The following is a 16711-nucleotide window of genomic DNA, read 5'->3' on the forward strand; positions in this document are numbered from 1 at the left end:
TGCAACATGATGGGCATCATTTTCTCTGGCTTGGATTTGTTTATTTATTTCAGGCATATTTATCCCTGCTTGTCAGCCAGGGGCTTACAGGATTGGGGCTAGGGATGGGTGAATCTGTCAAATGGAGTGATTTATGTTTATTTGGAAGCTGAAATTAAATCTTTCTGCAATTAATTGTCTTGATCCAAGTTGATAAAGGCTGGTCTGTGCTTCCTGGAAAAAAAGAAAGAAATGCAATCAGTTGTTAAATATTTGAAGCTGGAAAATAAGCAGGCTGCATGTTGACTTATAAACAACATGGACAACATTCAAATGAATATCCTTCTTTTTTTAAAGTCGTTTGCATAGGAGTTTCTATTTGTTTTTCTGTATCTTGGAAGTCACTCTTAACAGCTATGAAGATGAAGTAGAGCGTTTAGTGGCTCTTTTCTAGAAATGCTTATGAATTATTTTTGAGAGTATGGGACAGTAAATAACTTTCAGAGGTATAAAAAACTACTGAGCTTATCATTTACCCCAAGCATTTCAAGTAAAGGGCAGTAAACATTCCAGTTAATAAGACGATGTTCCCCATCTACATTTAATCTTCAACCAGAAGTGGAGTTTTTATGCTTGTGGTTGTGCAGAGGATGACTCATTTGGAGTCAAGATGTGATATGTTATTCAGTGGCAAGCTACAGAACCCCTGGCAAGGACTGCAATTCACTTGGATGTATATTTTCATCTGCCTTCTTGTAATGGAAAAAGATTATGAGTTCCTCCCCTCACATTTTTTTTCCCCAGCTTTATGCTGTTTTGCTAGGTGGCAAAGATTGTGTCACTCACAATAAAAGGTGCTCCTTAGTTTTGAGCAACTGAATTAAAATGGCTTTAGTCTAGTGCAGGGGTTTCTAAAGTGTGGTCTGTAGATCACTAGTAGTTCAACAAACTTCACCCAGGTGGTTTTTTGGTGGTGACTTTGCAGCCCAGTGTAGTCATGTTGTATGTGAAGAATGGTGTGTGCTTGTGTGTGTGAAGAATGGCAGACACAGGAGCTGCTCTGCCCTTCTCACAACCCAGCAGTCCACAACGAAGATGAATAGGTTGGAACATAAAGGAAAAGGGGGAGGTGGTTCTGCCTTAATCAGAGGAATAAAACCATTGCTGGTGTCAAAACACAGAAAGATCCCAAGCAGGGAAAAGAGTCAACCTTGGGTTCCCAGATGTTGTTGGAGTACAACTCCCATCATCCCTGACCCCTGGTCCTACTAGCTTAGGATGATGGGAGTTGTACTCCAGCAACATCTGGGAACCAAAGGATGAGAAAGGTTACTATAGACAGTACTGAGCCAGATGTTATACAGTCATACCTTGGGTTGAAGTAGCTTCGGGTTGAGCGTTTTCGGGTTGTGAACTGCGGCGACCCGGAACTAATGGAATGCGTTACTTCTGGGTTTTGCCGCATGCACAGATGCTCAGAATGACGTCACACGCATGCATGGAAGCGGCAAATCAAGACCTGCGCATGCGGAGACGCGGGTTGTGTTTGCTTCAGGATGCGAACAGGGCTCTGGAACGGATCCCGTTTGCATCCAGGGGTACCACTGTAATGGGACATCCTATATTCCCAGTATTCTCTAGCCAGATTGGCAGCAGCTCTTCCTGGTCTCTGCAAATGTCTTTCCCATCAACTGCTACCTGTTGGCAATGCATGGCATTGAACCAGTGATGAGACCAGAATAATTGAAGGAGACTAAAGTGAAGTTGAAAAGTAGCAGTACAAATCTGGTGGAAAGTGGTCTCAGCCCAATTTTCACGGACTTAGATTCCCCCTCCCCCCCAAAAAACCCCAAACCAACCTGCATATAAAAAGGGGAAAGTTGTTGTCAAACCACTATTTTGTCGGCATGAAACCTTTTTCAGTTTGAGGGGCACATTTCCAGCCAAGCAACCTTTTGGGGGCCACAGGCCTGTATTGTGCGGTGCCAGATTCAAAAGTGGGCAGAGCAACAAATGTATATTTTATTTTGGTACAGTAGGCTTCTCTCTACACCCATACAGAAACACCTCAGGTAACCTTGAGACATGAGATTTCAAGGACACATTCTAGCCACGCAAAATCACTCATGGAGGATGTGAAGCAGAGCTGGTGAGGGGAAAGGTTTGTGACTGAGGAGAGACTGTGGCCTGAGGAGAGTCCCCACCACCCCTGCAATTTATATGGAAATAACAGGAAGCGCCTAAGCTTGGTGCTTTATTTTCATTGGTTTTCATTGACACCAAAGCTGCATGACTCAAACTTGGTGGATATGTGTACTGACTTCAGTTGTTTTTTAAAGAACATATGTCTTAAATCCCGATATGCAAAATATTTTAGAAAGAAATGTAAAGGTAGAGTTATAGCTTGCCCTTTCTTGCATGTAGTTCATATAAGATCAGTCTTCCTCACATTTCACATAGTTAAACTGTGGAACTCACAGCCACAGGTTGCAGTCATGGCCACCAACTTGGATGGCTTTAATAGGGGATCAGACATATTCATGGCTATCAGTGGCTACTAGTCATGATGGCTGTGCCCTGCCTCTGTGGTTGGAGGAGTGCTCTTGGGCTCAGATCCTGTTTCCGAGTTTCCCACAGGCATGTGGCTGGCCACTGTGAGATCCTGATGCTGGACTACATGGACCATTGGCCTGATCCAGCAGATTTGGGGCACTGTGATCTTGTGCAATTTCCTACTGCGATCTCCCCTTGGAAAAAGCACGTTTTGGAGCGCTATGCAAGATTGCTGCCTGGAAAAAGTTGTTTTTCTGGGGGGGAATTGCGGTGCAATGGTCCCTGTGCTCTTGTGAGAAAAAAAGGGGATATCCCAGTAACACTTTAAGGGTATGTAACTTACCTGTGTAGGCCTTTCTTGAAGTCTGGTTGAGCTCTTAGTTTTCAGGTCTGTGGTACATTGGAGTAGACTCTTTTGCACATTTGGTAAACTAGCTTGAAGGGGAAATAACAAAATCCTCCCTGGGTAAAAACTGGATTCATCCCACACCCTTCCCACTGCTGCTTCCTTTATACATAAGTGGGAGGAAGCATGTCCATAGGAAGGCAGAGAAATGAATAATCCGTGTAAGAGCATAAATTCACAATACAGCTTTCAAATGCTGAAAAGAATATCCAGAATGTTTGCAAACACACAGCCTTTGAATAGTTTGGGGTGTGTGCCTCTGGGTATGTGTGCACCCACACGATCCATTATTTCTAATAGTTGAACAAAATGTTATGTATGTTTGCAAACAGACAGTAATAACTGATTTAAGGCTGACATTCATTTGTAACGATAATTTCCTGTCCTTTACATTGTTTGCTTTGCTAGTTAAAAACGGAGCTTTGTAAATGAAATTTCAAGTGACCCTTTCGCTAGAGAATTATTAATGCAATGTTATAATAGATACACTATTACTTAATATTATTGGGATTCTGTCTGTTTCCATAGCAACCATGGGCCTATGTCTGCTCCACTGGTAAACATGGTATTAAATCATTCCTTGATAAAGACTTTTTTTCCTGAAATGTCAGACTTTCATCCTTTACCATGCTCCCCTCTCTCAAATGGCCTTTTGTGTGTGTGAATGTGATGTTTGTAAAGAATGAGATAACAAAACTGGTGTGGAAAGGACTCTTGTTACTGGCCTTGTCTATGTATATGTATGGTAATAGGAGTTGGGGAAACGGACTGTACCACTGCAAGTGGGTGTGGGTGTGTCATATTTTTGAATTCTCTGTGTGAGAAACAAATACAACCAAGCAAAAAACAACAACTTACAAATATAAAAAAACAGGATGACAAATGCCTGGGATAGAACTTTTCTCCTTGTCATGTCAGTTTCCTGTCATGATTTTTAATTTTTATATATATATAAAATACATACATAAAATTACATGGAACACTCCAAGGTGAGGCAACTGCCTCAGACAACAGATATTTGGGTGTCATGACAAGGCAGTAAACCACTAGCTATTTACAGCGCAACATATATTTGCCTAAGTAAGTCTCATTGCAATCTTACTGTTCAACAGGATTGTACCCTTACCATTGTACCCTTACCCCTGCTTTGGTTTGTTTGGTTTGTTTATTGGTTTGTTTATGCATGCATACTGTTCATCACTGTTTTTGAGCGGTTCCCTTGTTCCCTTGCATGGTTGGGAAGCTGCCTGCTCTTGGTGGGGCTACACTCCCTCTAAAGGAGCAGACGGATACACAGCGTGGGGGTCCTTCGGGGTCTACTGCTGTTGCTTGAGGCTCAGGCGGCCTCAGTGGCCCGGAGTGCCTCCCATCCGCTTTGGCTGATGGCCCAGCTGCACCCCTATCTGGAAAGGGATAGCATAACTTCCGTTGTCTATGCCCTGGTAACCTCTAAGCTAGATTACTGCAATGTGTTATACATAGGGCTTCCCCTGAAGACGGTTTGGAACAGGGGTTGGCAAGGTTTACTCCAGCAGAGATTCCTCCATGAGCCGTATCGCAGCTGCGATTTCCAGTGTCAGGCATCTGAGCATGCGCAAATGTGGCTTCCGGCATTGCGGAAGCAAGTCCCCATGCGCAGCACATGGGGACTCGCTGAGCAGGCGGTTTGGTTCGGGGGTAGCTTGTGGGCTAGTTTAACCCGATTAATCACTTGTGGCCCATGGGCCTTAGGTTGCCTACCTCTGGTTTGGAAGCTTCAGCTAGTGCAGAATTCGGTGGCCAGGATGTTCTCCAGGGCAAGGTCGTTTGAGCATATCACATCGAACCTGCATTGGCTGCTGATTAGTTTCTGGGCCCAATTAAAAGCGCTGCTTTTGACCTATAAAACAGCACCTCAAGGACCACCTCTCACCCATATGAACTGACCCGAACCTGCAGTGGCGTAGCGTGGGGGGGGGCAGGAGGGGCCGGCCGCACCGGGCGCAACATCTGGGGGGGCGCGCTCGCCGCCTCTGGAGTCGCCGAAGAGCCTCGGGTGCAGGCTGTAGCAGAGCCCCATGTCTCGCGGAACCGACGAGCTGTGTGCGCGTCCGGGCTGAAGGCGTCTGGCAGGCAGCGGCTCTCAGCGCTTGCCGCGGTCCCCGCGCGTCAGGGCCGCGGAGGGCGCGCCAGGCAGCCCCTCCTCACAGCCCCACCGCCGCCGCTGCTGCTGCAGCTGCTAGGCCATGTTGCATTTTCCTCGCCTCTCTGCCCTCCTCCTCCGGGCAAGCGGCGTCGTTTGGGCGGCAGCGCCAGCGGCAACTCGCCTCAGATCACCTGACACGGACCCGCTGCCGCCGCCGTGGCTACCTTACCGTAAATACCCCAGCCCAGGCAGCAGCAAGAAGAAGCTGGCAGTGGCGGCAGATTAGGGGTTAGGGGCGCAAATTACTTGCCTTGCCCCGGGTGCTGACAACCCACGCTACACCGCTGCGACCCCGGCAATCATCATCTGAGGTGCTTATTTGTGTGCCTCCTCTACAAGAGGTCCAGAGAATGGCAACATGGGAACAGGCCTTTTCTGTGGTGGCTCCCTATTTGTGGAGTGCTCTCCCCAGGGAGGCTTGCCTGGTACCTTCGTTACATATCTTTAGGTGCCAGGCGAAAACATTTCTTTATAACATTTCTGTGTATCTGAAGAAGTGTGCATGCACACGAAAGCTCATACCTAGAACTAACTTAGTTGGTCTTTAAGGTGCTACTGGAATGAATTTTTTTCTTTTATTTTGTTTTTTCATTAATCTATAGTCTTTTAAACTGTGTATGTTTGATGGGGGGAATGTTATTATTTCGTTTGTTATTATGTTATTACTTTTATGTTTTTATAGTGTAAACTGCCCAATCCTCAGAGTGAAGTGTGGTACCTACTTTTAATAATTAAAATAAATAATTAATAAATAAATACTAGACATCTAATGATGTTCACCTGCTTGAATAATTGATATTCTGGTTTCCCCCAACACACACTGTCGAGATCCCCACATGCCCCCTGAAACTGCCCCAGAGGATCCCCCAACTCTCCAGGTCATATATTGAGGGTGTACAGGAGGAGGAAGAGGAAGAAGTTCTGTTGAACAAATGGATCGTTAATAAAGTTGTTGTTGTTGTTGTTGTTGTTGTTGTTGTTGTTGTTGTCAGGAATGAAGAGAAGTGTTCCTGCCTCTCAGGTGTCAGAATAACTTGTCTGCCAACAGCAGTAGTACAAAGTAGGTTGTAATAATAAAAAAAATGACCCATATATATATATTTTAGAGGACCTTGTCACAGATCAAGTAGCTGCAAAACTTGGTTTCTGGCTGAATGTGTTGTTGTTTATAAATTACATTTTGTTATGAAAAGTATAATAGCACTGAAAAGTGTATGTGTTTCATACATATGCTGTGAAATAAAATAAATATGCTCCACAGGGACTTGCTACCAATACTGGCTCTCTGATATCTGCACAATATATGTACTTGCCGCATTTGCATGTCACATTCTTAGATGGGCATATTTTGTATTTAATTTTCAATAAGTATTATGATTAAAGGCATGCGAGAATACAAAGAGAAGCTGCTACCAGATCTCTTGGGTAATGATAACGTTTATGACAATCACTTGACATGAAGTGGATGAGGTACAATGGCAAGTTCACGAAATGGATTGCTATGGACAGTTCACCAAGCTCCCCATTTGTCACAGTCAAAAAGCAGGTTTGTGACATGCTTGTCACTTCTGATATGTGCTGAGAGACAATAAAAAGCTGTCATGGGTGGCTGACAGTATGAATGGATGGAGAATTTAGAAGAGGGCAGACAGGAGCTGAGACCTAATGGAGATTAATTTTTTTAAACAATGTTACTTGACCTAATCTATCCCCTGAACAATATTTTGGTTCAACAGTTGCTGGTTTTCTTTCTTTCTATATAAGAAAGAAAACCAATATTTTCCTCACATGAAAATATTATTTCCGATGGGCGGCTTTGCAGGAAACTCCTTGTTCTTTTAACTTTGAATTTCTAAATTCTTTATAGTGATGGTGGTTATGATGATATCTGTAATCTTTTAGACTAGCATAATCTATTTACAGTAAAATAGCAGCTTCCGCATGCCTCTAGGCAGACAGATACCTCTTTAAATTAATGTTTCAAATCAGTGAAATAGGGCTAAGAAATAGCCAGCTGTTGAGGTGTGATGCTAGAAGCATTTATTTAATGCTGTCCCATCTATTTTAGGGCACTGGATTAGTGCAAGGTGTGCAGTTTGGTTTCCGTGTGTTTATAAAAAGGGTTTGAATTGATATAATTATTGTGGGGCAATGCAGTATATCTACTGTCAGCATCTTCCAAATGTAGGCATAGGGAAAACAAGCCAGCCAATGCATAGTAGTTTTCAGCCCCATTGATTTCATAAGGGTTTTATACCGACTTACTTCGGAGTAGCTCTATTGAACTAAGTGCAGAAAGAAGATTTAATGGAAGCTCTATGTGTATGCATGAAGTGGAGGCTGGTCCATTAGGGTAAATGGGGCATTGCCCCACCAACCCTGCTCTCAGCCAGTTGCTATGAGCAGTTCAGGGGGTGCTCAGCAGGGAGGAAGATGCAGACAAAACTAGAATGAACTGGCTATATTGATGTTTGGCTCCAGGTATGCCTTTCATTGACACTATCTATTATTTGGGCTCCGTGCCTGCCACCCCTGCCCCAGGTAGCAGCAGCTTGTTGTTGTTGTTGTTGTTGTTGTTGTTTAGTTGTTTAGTCGTGTCCGACTCTTCGTGACCCCATGGACCAGAGCACACCAGGCCCTCCTGTCTTCCACTGCCTCCCGCAGTTAGGTCAAACTCATGCTGGTAGCTTCGAGAACACTGTCCAACCATCTCGTCCTCTGTCGTCCCCTTCTCCTTGTGCCCTCCATCTTTCCCAACATCAGGGTCTTTTCCAGGGAGTCTTCTCTTCTCATGAAGCGGCCAAAGTAATGGAGTCTCAGCTTCAGGATCTGTCCTTCCAGTGAGCACTCAGGGCTGATTTCCTTCAGAATGGATAGGTTTGATCTTCTTGCAGTCCATGGGACTCTCAAGAGTCTCCTCCAGCACCATAATTCAAAAGCATCAATTCTTCTGCGATCAGTCTTCTTTATGGTCCAGCTCTCACTTCCATACATCACTACTGGGAAAACCATAGCTTTAACCATATGGACCTTTGTCGGCAAGGCAATGTCTCTGCTTTTTAAGATGCTGTCTAGGTTTGTCATTGCTACTGCTGAATAAATGGGTCTTCCACTTTGAATGGTGTCCCTTATCTGTGTTAGGAAGAAGGCAACACTGTCTCTTTGTAGTTATTTAAAGAACAGCATCAGGACTTTGCCAATTAAATTTCTATCCTAGCAGTGCTGCAGTTACCATGTGGATAGTGGGGTTAGACAAAACAAGAAAATGCATATTGGAATAATAATAATAATAATAATAATAATAATAATAATATATTCTGAGATTAATCACAGTTTGGAAAAGTTTTTTTTTGTAACTTGTCAGAGTTTTCTGCAGCTCACTGAACAAACACATTATTTTAAAAATCAACAAGCAGGAAACAAAGTCGCATGGTTCTATACGGCCACAGCTAATAGCTGGGAATGGCTGGCTGGAACCCTGAATAGGAACACTCCTTTCAATAGAAATGATACAGGCAGGTCCCTCTTTCCATACATAATGCATTCCCAGGAAATTGTTCATTAGGCAAGTGTTCACCTAACAAGCTGACAATTTTTATCATTTCCTATGGGAACATTTCTAATGCATGATTTGTACATCTCTTCCCCCACCCCTCCACAGTTTCTTCCTGAGCGTGCAGGGTGACTTGGATCAGTCTAATATCTACCACAGTGTGCAAGAAGAAATGCCATTGAGGTGGCTCTGATGACTTCCTTGCTCCTGCAATGAAGCAAAGTACAGGCGACTACCATATCACATGGGGTTTCCGTTCCTGGCCCCCGCATGCATCTGCAGAGTGCACATAAGCGCCCCCTGCCCTGTTACATCTTGTCTCTGTTACGCTCTTGTTCTATCCCTCTTCTTCCCTCTTCTGGGTCCAAAAGTACCTGTGTTTCAGTGATCACAAGTCTTATGGACCTGCCTAAAATGGTCGCTTTTGCATGGAAGCTTTTGAATGGAAGCTTTTGAATGGAAGCTTTTGCAGCCTCCAGTGTGTTCCACCTCATGATAATCAGATCCTGTTACATAATCTGTATTTTTTGGCTAAATTCTGATGCTATTTTATATTGTTCAGGTCAATTTATTGCATGCACGGCACTTTTATTTTATTAATAAATATTAAAGTTGGGGGAACATTGCACCAATAAGTGGTACACAAATAAGCCATACCATACTACCATAGCATATTTCTCTTTCTTCTGGGCCTTTGAGTACTACTCTTAAACTGTTTGTCCACAGAAACATAAATGTTGAGTAACCAAGTACTGCAGGATTTATATTTTTCTTCTGACAACTTCTCATACATTTCACTAGAAAACATGATTATTTGATGGCTGCATTCAGGAGCCGAATACATTTAATCTGCTCACAGCATATGAAAGGCATCCAGAAAGCTTTACATTAGATACACAGAGGTTCTCGGTATGTCAGCAGTGAAATCAGCATTTTGTAAGTCTTCTTCCTATTTCCTGGTTTTCATGTAATTTTATTTTCTCTTTGAAGTCTGTGGAAGAGTCCAGAAGGGGAAGCCTTTCATTATGCCCATGAATTATTCAGTTATGGTTCTTAGAGTTAACATTGCTTTAAATGGCTTAAAGGTTTTCCATTTTAGTGTTTGCGGGCTCTTTTTATGACTGTGTGCCATGCTTCTCAGTTAAAATCTTTGAATTAGCTGTTGCTAGAAACACTTTCAGTCTTTAATTTGTATGATTGTTGTCAGGGAACTGCCATCGGAGCCAGAGGAGGAGGGAGGGCTCCAGAGGGATTCCGGAGAGCGTCCCGGGAGGGAGAGAAGCAGCCCATCTTCTGGGGAAGGAAATCAGCGTAGCACCAGTGGAGAAGGGGGGCAGATGGGGGAATCGGCGAGATGGCTCCATGACTCCTCGCCGGAGACCAGCGGGGAGAGCACGGGTCCTCCACTGCCCACACCCTCCCTGCGCAGAAGGCTTCCGCGCAGGGAGAGTAGGTGGAGACTAGGCGTCAAAGAGCTTCTTTGCTGGAAGAAGTTCAAGAAACGCCCACTGACGGATTCTGCCAGCGATTGAGACAGCCATGGGTGAGTGGCTGTCCGGACAGAAAGGGTTCACTCAGGCAACCCAGCCAGGTGTGGCGCCGATTTTACGCACAAGCAACCCCTAGAACCATTACAATTGTGTTCTAAAAAATGTGTTCAAAACATTTCTGTTATCTGTGGAAAATCTTTAGTCATATACCATAATATTGTAAGTCATGTATTTATTCTCATGGGCTTGGTCTGTAGGTAAAATAGTTGAAGGGAAGGTATATCTGTTTTCTCTTTAAGTTCTGCAATCTTCTTCATCTTCTACTTCTTGAAACATATAGCACTGTGTGTCACTGCTCTCTGGTGAAAGGCTAGATGGAGTTAGAGAAAGCATTAGAGGCTCTGTGAATTTCCCACTGTGCAAGATCATGACATATACAGTGGTACCTTGGGTTAAGAACGTAATTCGTTCTGGAGGTCCGTTCTTAACCTGAAACTGTTCTTAACCTGCTGGGTTCCAGGCCCAATTCAAAATGCTACTTTTGTCACTGAGAGCCTTTGTTAGAATAAAGTTTTCATCATCTCTCACAACACTTAGAGGACCAGGAATTCCCCCATCCCTGCCCTAAACTGTTTGGGATCAGGCTATCTCTGAAAAACTGCCTGTTTCCATTCAAACTTGCCATTGCCCATGTTGTCATCGGAAGTCCTGTTCCAGGTACCCCCACATCTTGAGAGTAGAGGTTTGTACAGCTTCTCATTGGTGTTACTGTGTCTGGAACTTCTTTCTCCAGGAGGTCTGATCTGAATGACATCTTTTCTCCTTTCATAGGCAAGCACCCGTAAAGACATTCAGTTTGGGGAAAGCCTTAAGGGGAAATGCGTCACAATGCACTGTTTTTTTCTCCTTGCTGCTAATCTTGTTGATATTGATAGAAGAAACATTGGTCTAATACCTGTCATAGTTCCGATCTTGTGGCTTGCCTTTTAAGATTTTACAGTGTTTTTGTTTTAATTTTTCTGATCGTAAGCCTCTCTGGACGCCTATTGCCAGGCAGAAAGACGACATTTTAAACAAACATATAAATATATTGATCTCTCCACAGACTTTTACCAAAGTCCTCAATGTGGCATTAAGATGAACATAAACTGAAATCTCCTTGCCTGTGGTTTTAAAAGGAAGCTCAAGTTTGACAAGAATTATGATCTAATGATACAGATTATTTATCCTTAAGGATAGCAAATTTGAATATGAATATAGCCAAAATTTACTGCCAAACAAGGATCCAGTTAAAAGCTGAATAACTTGTTAATAAACATCTAGTATTAATGGGATGTAGATTCATTATAATGTTTGCAATCAGAGCACAGAATGTCACAAGCATTAGTCAAGACTTTGTAACAATATTGCTGTAATTGGATGGTAATTTGCATCATTTGAATAAGGGAACATTGAATCATAGGAAGGGACAAGAAATATTTTGTCTGCTGACAATAGTAAACAAGAAGCAGCTGACAAAAATGGCAGAATAGGTTTGAGACCATATCAATCACTGAACAAATGAACAAGATCTGGATCAAAATCTGTAAACAATGTTGTTGGAAGACCTACAGCATGTAAGTTAAATAAACATGGCTCCATGCTGCGGCATGTACTGTTTATTTATAGAAACAGCAACTTCAGTCTCCAACGTATCTAGCTATTGCACAGCACTGACCAGCACCTAGTGAGCAGGGACTATCAGTATGGAGCAAGTGAGCTGGGCATTAGGTGCTCAGTGCAAAATTAACAGCATTGGATATTTGTGTTCAGTTGGTGTGTCCTGGGACCAACTATCAGATGGGTTGCTACAGCAGCACTACCACAATACAAATGTATGGTCAACAGATAAGGAATGAGTTCTAAATGCATGCTTGGGTTAAAGGTGGTTCCCAGCCCTGAAAAAGTTGAATCTGCTGTTTTAGAGGATATTGAAAGACCTCATCACTCATCACTCCTAGCTCCTCCTCTCTCTGATCATCTGCTGGGTCCAAATCTTCTCTTTCACTCTGAGTAGACTATTCTTCCTGAAGACACCTCTGGTGATAGAGCCTCATGACAGCCAAATAAGCCATCCTATAGTGACTCTATAGTGACTAAAGGGCCCCATGTACATGTGCGTATGGCGTGCAAAGTATTGCTTGTTTCCTTTTCATTTAGCTGTTGTACCTTGATATTTGGGCACATGCATAGTAAAGAGAAGAGCAAAGCTCATGCACATACACTATCCTGCAAAACGATAGTCCTGGCTTCAAAAAGTGCTTTGCTTGCTTATGTTGTATTGAGCCTTGCTCATACCATTGTTTAGCCCTGGTTGTGCTGCTTGTAGATGGGGATTCATATTGGAATCTTTGTTAGGATGTGTATCCCATTGAAAGCAATAATGTGCTGAAAGGTACTCACATTCAGATCTCTTTCAGCCTCTGTTTCCACCCCCTTCCACTTAGCTTGGGCAAAAAATTTGGTCTTGTTTTTGATAACATGTTCTATTCTAACATGGGTTAGCTAACCTTTTTGGACCTGCAGCCACATCTGCAAGCCAGGAGGCGATGGGGCACTAAGGAGACTATGGGAAGCTGCCTTATACGAGTCAGAGTCAGGCCACTGGTCCATCTAGCTCAGTATTGTCTACACCTGAGCTTCATGCACGGGTCTCTCCCAGCCCTACATGGTGATCTGACGGACTAAATCAGGGACCTTTTGAACGCAGGGCATGTGCTCTACCACTGAGCCACAGCCCTTCCTGAACCAGTGGTGGATTTTCTTAAAGCTGGATAGCTCAGTTGGTTAGATTGTGGCGCTGATAACGCCAAGGTTGCAGGTTCAATCCCTGTAAGGGATAGCTGCATATTCCTGCATTGCAGGGGGCTGGACTAGATGATGGTCAGGGTCCCTTCCAACTCCATGATTCTATGATTCAAGAAGGGCATGGCTGACTAGCTGGAACATTGAACAGGAACCCAGAGAGTTTAAAATGTGTCCAATCATTGTAGAACCCTTGTAATCTGAACCAAGAAATTTTTTTTTTTTTTTGGGGGGGGGGAATTTCACATCAGAATTGGACAATTACCAAGCATTTTTTCCAACTCCCTTGCACTCTGTAGGTGTAGCACTTTGAGGCAGAAATGAATGGAAGCCTTCCTTTCTGCAACAATGAACTGCAACACAGAGACACTCATTCATTCTTTGTATACACATTCTTTGTTTGACAATTGTTTTTGTTTGAAGATCACACTTTAATGAAAGGGAACTGTCCCAAGATAAGTTGTTGAGAAGAAGGGGCAAGAAGGGGCAAAGCAGACTTTGGTTTCATTCTCCTGCACCACAGGGGTTAAATGCAGTTTTATGTGCCAAAGGAAGACACTGGGAGGAAGAAAGCTGTGTTTTTAAAAGTTTCTAAGGGGCTATTCCAAAGTCAATGGAGAGTTTTATTAAAGCTTTTGCTGAAGCGTTTGTCTGCAAGCAGTGATTAAGTCTTCCAAGGGGGAAAAAAGAAAACGAAAATAAAAGAAAGGACATGTCAGCATTCATCTGTCAGCCTATCTTTGGAACACAGAGAAATTTTGTTTCCTTTTCTTCCTCCTTAACTAACAAAGCATTTTAATGGGAATACTTTGAATTAAGGCATTGTATGGGCTTCTTCCATATGTGCTTTTTTTTTAAAGGAAGAAAATAGAAATTGTCTTGTAATTCTCTCTGGGTGTTCTTGACAGCAATAGTGTGTGTGTGTGTGTGTGTGTGTGTGTGTGTGTTGTTGTTTTTTAAATAAAGCAAGTGTAACAGTTTTTGGAGTTCAGAACAAATTATTTTGTTAACTGTGATGAATGAAGGGGGCAGCATTGAGAGGGTCGAGAAGGCAGACCTCAATAGCCTGATGGAAATTTTGCCAACCATGGTCTTGGATGGTCAATGTGGCCACAGAGGTGCTGATAAAGGGGTGTGTTGAAACTGCACAGAGAAGGTTGAGTAATGTGCTGGCACCCTTTTTTGACAGCCAAAGGTGGCTTTGTTATTAGCTACCCCTCAATCCGCTCACAATGCATGGTCCTCTTTTGCCCAGACAGGGTTCCCTTGTCTGAGGCGGGCATTAGTTTTTGGTTAGAAGGCCTGTGCTCCAGTATATTAGACTGGCTGCAGAGATTTGTGGTGAGTGCTTTGCTGCATGCCCCTCATGTAGCAGAAATGGCATTGGGTAGGATATAGGTATAAAGAAGCATAAATGCAAAAGAAGCATTACTCCATGTCCCACAAAGTGTGACAGAATTCTGGAATGGAACCCATAGCCTGCCGTGCCCTTTCCAAGTGCAATGTGATCAGGCTACTGAGTCATGCTTTTCAGTGCCTGAATGTGAATTCATCCAAGATGTTTCCTGGTATCGCTGTGCTAGCTCCCACTGAAGAAAGAATGCAAAATTAGACAGACCCTTTCCCTGATCTAGTAAGATTTTTCTGACATCATTATTTTTAGCCTCCCTATCAATGCATCTAAACACTTTTATAAACTGCCTGGTTCATGCACAGGTTCAGATTGCAGTTTATGGATATTGAGGGGGCAATGCTGAAAACACCATGTTGATGCTATCTGTTTCAGATTGGTGCTTAATCATATTCTCCTTATTCACCATAGATGTATCTTTTTATTGAAAAAAAAATTCTAAACTGCTCACTATTTTTTAAAAAAGCAAGTTTTAATGTATTTGTGTTTTAATCCATTTTGAGTTTATTGTTGATTTAACTTTCTGAAAGTCTGAAATTATTGTTGTTCATCTGTCTTATTTTTTATCTATATCATCTATCGATCGATCGATCGATCTATCTATCTATCTATCATCTATCATCTATCTAATTTTTCAGTTTTTAAGTTTTAAGACAGAAAACCAATGGCACACAAAGATCACATATACACAACATTTTATTATTTTTATAAACCACTGCAAAGTTGTTGCTTTCTTCATAATCAGTTAGGGATAGAGATGGAATCTGTTCTAAATAGATTTAAATAGATTTGATGATTCTGACCTGATCAAACTTTGCCTGCATCAAACTATTCCTGCACCAGGCACCTTTTATGCTCGTGCATGTTTTCTTTTTTAAAAAAAAATCAACAAATTATATGCAAAAATGTGCATATATTATACATATAATACATATAAAAGAGTGAAGCCCCATGTAGCACTATATTTTTGTAGCTTAATTGTACAGTGGTACCTCAGGTTACATATGCTTCAGGTTACATACGCTTCAAGTTACAGACTCTGCTAACCCAGAAATAGTACCCCGGGTTAAGAACTTTGCTTCAGGATGAGAACAGAAATCGAGCAGCGGCAGCGGGAGGCCCCATTAGCTAAAGTGGTGCTTCTGGTTAAGAATAGTTTCAGGTTAAGAACGGACCTCCGGAATGAATTAAGTACTTAACCCGAGGTACCAATGTATAAGTATTAATACCTAAGTATTTTTATGCAGTTATATTCATTGTTGTCTGGTTAACTTCAGGAAACCTGGAGTTCATATGTGTATAACATGCAAGTAACAATGTGTAGAATAATGCTGCATATAATATGCTATTATTGTTCACATTTCATACTTATTGAGATCAGGAAGCAAGGTGGCAATTAGATAAAATAGATGAGGATAAGCTTATCACTGAGATTTTCAGAAAATCCCATCCACACATTCAGTCACCTTCCTAAACTATTATTTTGTTGGCATACTACAGGATGTTTTGAATAACTTGGGCTCCTGTGACCTGGATGAGGATGACCTCATGCTCGACTTGGAATTCCTGGAAGAACAGCATCACAGGCGTTCTGGTAAGCCAGGCTGATGGGCCACATTTACAACCTGACTATTCCTTTTGAATGAGATTTTGCTGAGTGCACTTTTTAGGAAGTGAGTAGTAAAATAATATTTTTTAAAAAAGAAGGGAGAGTGGATTATATATTTAGCCATTTAATGGTCTGAATAACCTCTAGCAGTTGCTATACAGGATATCATTCTCTTCACTTGAGATGCTAATTTCTTGCTTAACCCTATTCATAATGATGCTATTACTGGAGATCAAGCTGTTTTTCTATGGATCACTTCCATAGGCCAGTTTTCAAATGGTGGATTTACTTACCTTGCAGAAGAAACTCAATTGCTTGGTAATTGGAGACACATTAGTATTCCATATGCTTTTGATGCTCAATGTCTAAAGGTCAGACCTTGAAAAACCATCTTCTTTTTTTTTTTGGTCAACATTGTTATGTTGCTGAAACTTTTTTCTAGCTTTTCCACTAATATTTTTTAATTGGGGTCATAATATTTGAATTTCTGTCTCCCATTTAATTCTTGTTTTGTAACATTCGTTAAATTTTACCTGCTGTGTGTTGCTTTGGCCATCTCCAGCTCCCAAAATAACATTCACACCCAAGCATGCCAGGAAGCATCTATTCTTATTTGAATGTTGCATTGAGCAATAATCTCCGATAGAAATATTAGTTGTGTCTAATCTCTTCCCAGTGGAC

At 42.2% G+C, this 16711-nt stretch overlaps 1 protein-coding gene across 6 annotated transcripts in view; it reads left to right on the forward strand.

Annotated features, from left to right (window-relative positions):
* CCSER1 (coiled-coil serine rich protein 1) overlaps positions 1-16711 on the forward strand; it is a 725174-nt gene that overhangs the window by 167734 nt on the left and 540729 nt on the right. For all 6 annotated transcript variants that reach the window (XM_079990786.1, XM_079990785.1, XM_079990787.1 and 3 more), the window contains exon 4: positions 15922-16015. In XM_079990786.1, the coding sequence (XP_079846912.1) occupies positions 15922-16015 (94 nt within the window). The remainder of the gene's footprint in view (positions 1-15921; positions 16016-16711) is intronic.

The sequence above is a fragment of the Podarcis cretensis genome (assembly GCF_951804945.1).
Source record: "Podarcis cretensis genome assembly, chromosome: 9".
NCBI lineage: Eukaryota > Metazoa > Chordata > Lepidosauria > Squamata > Lacertidae > Podarcis > Podarcis cretensis.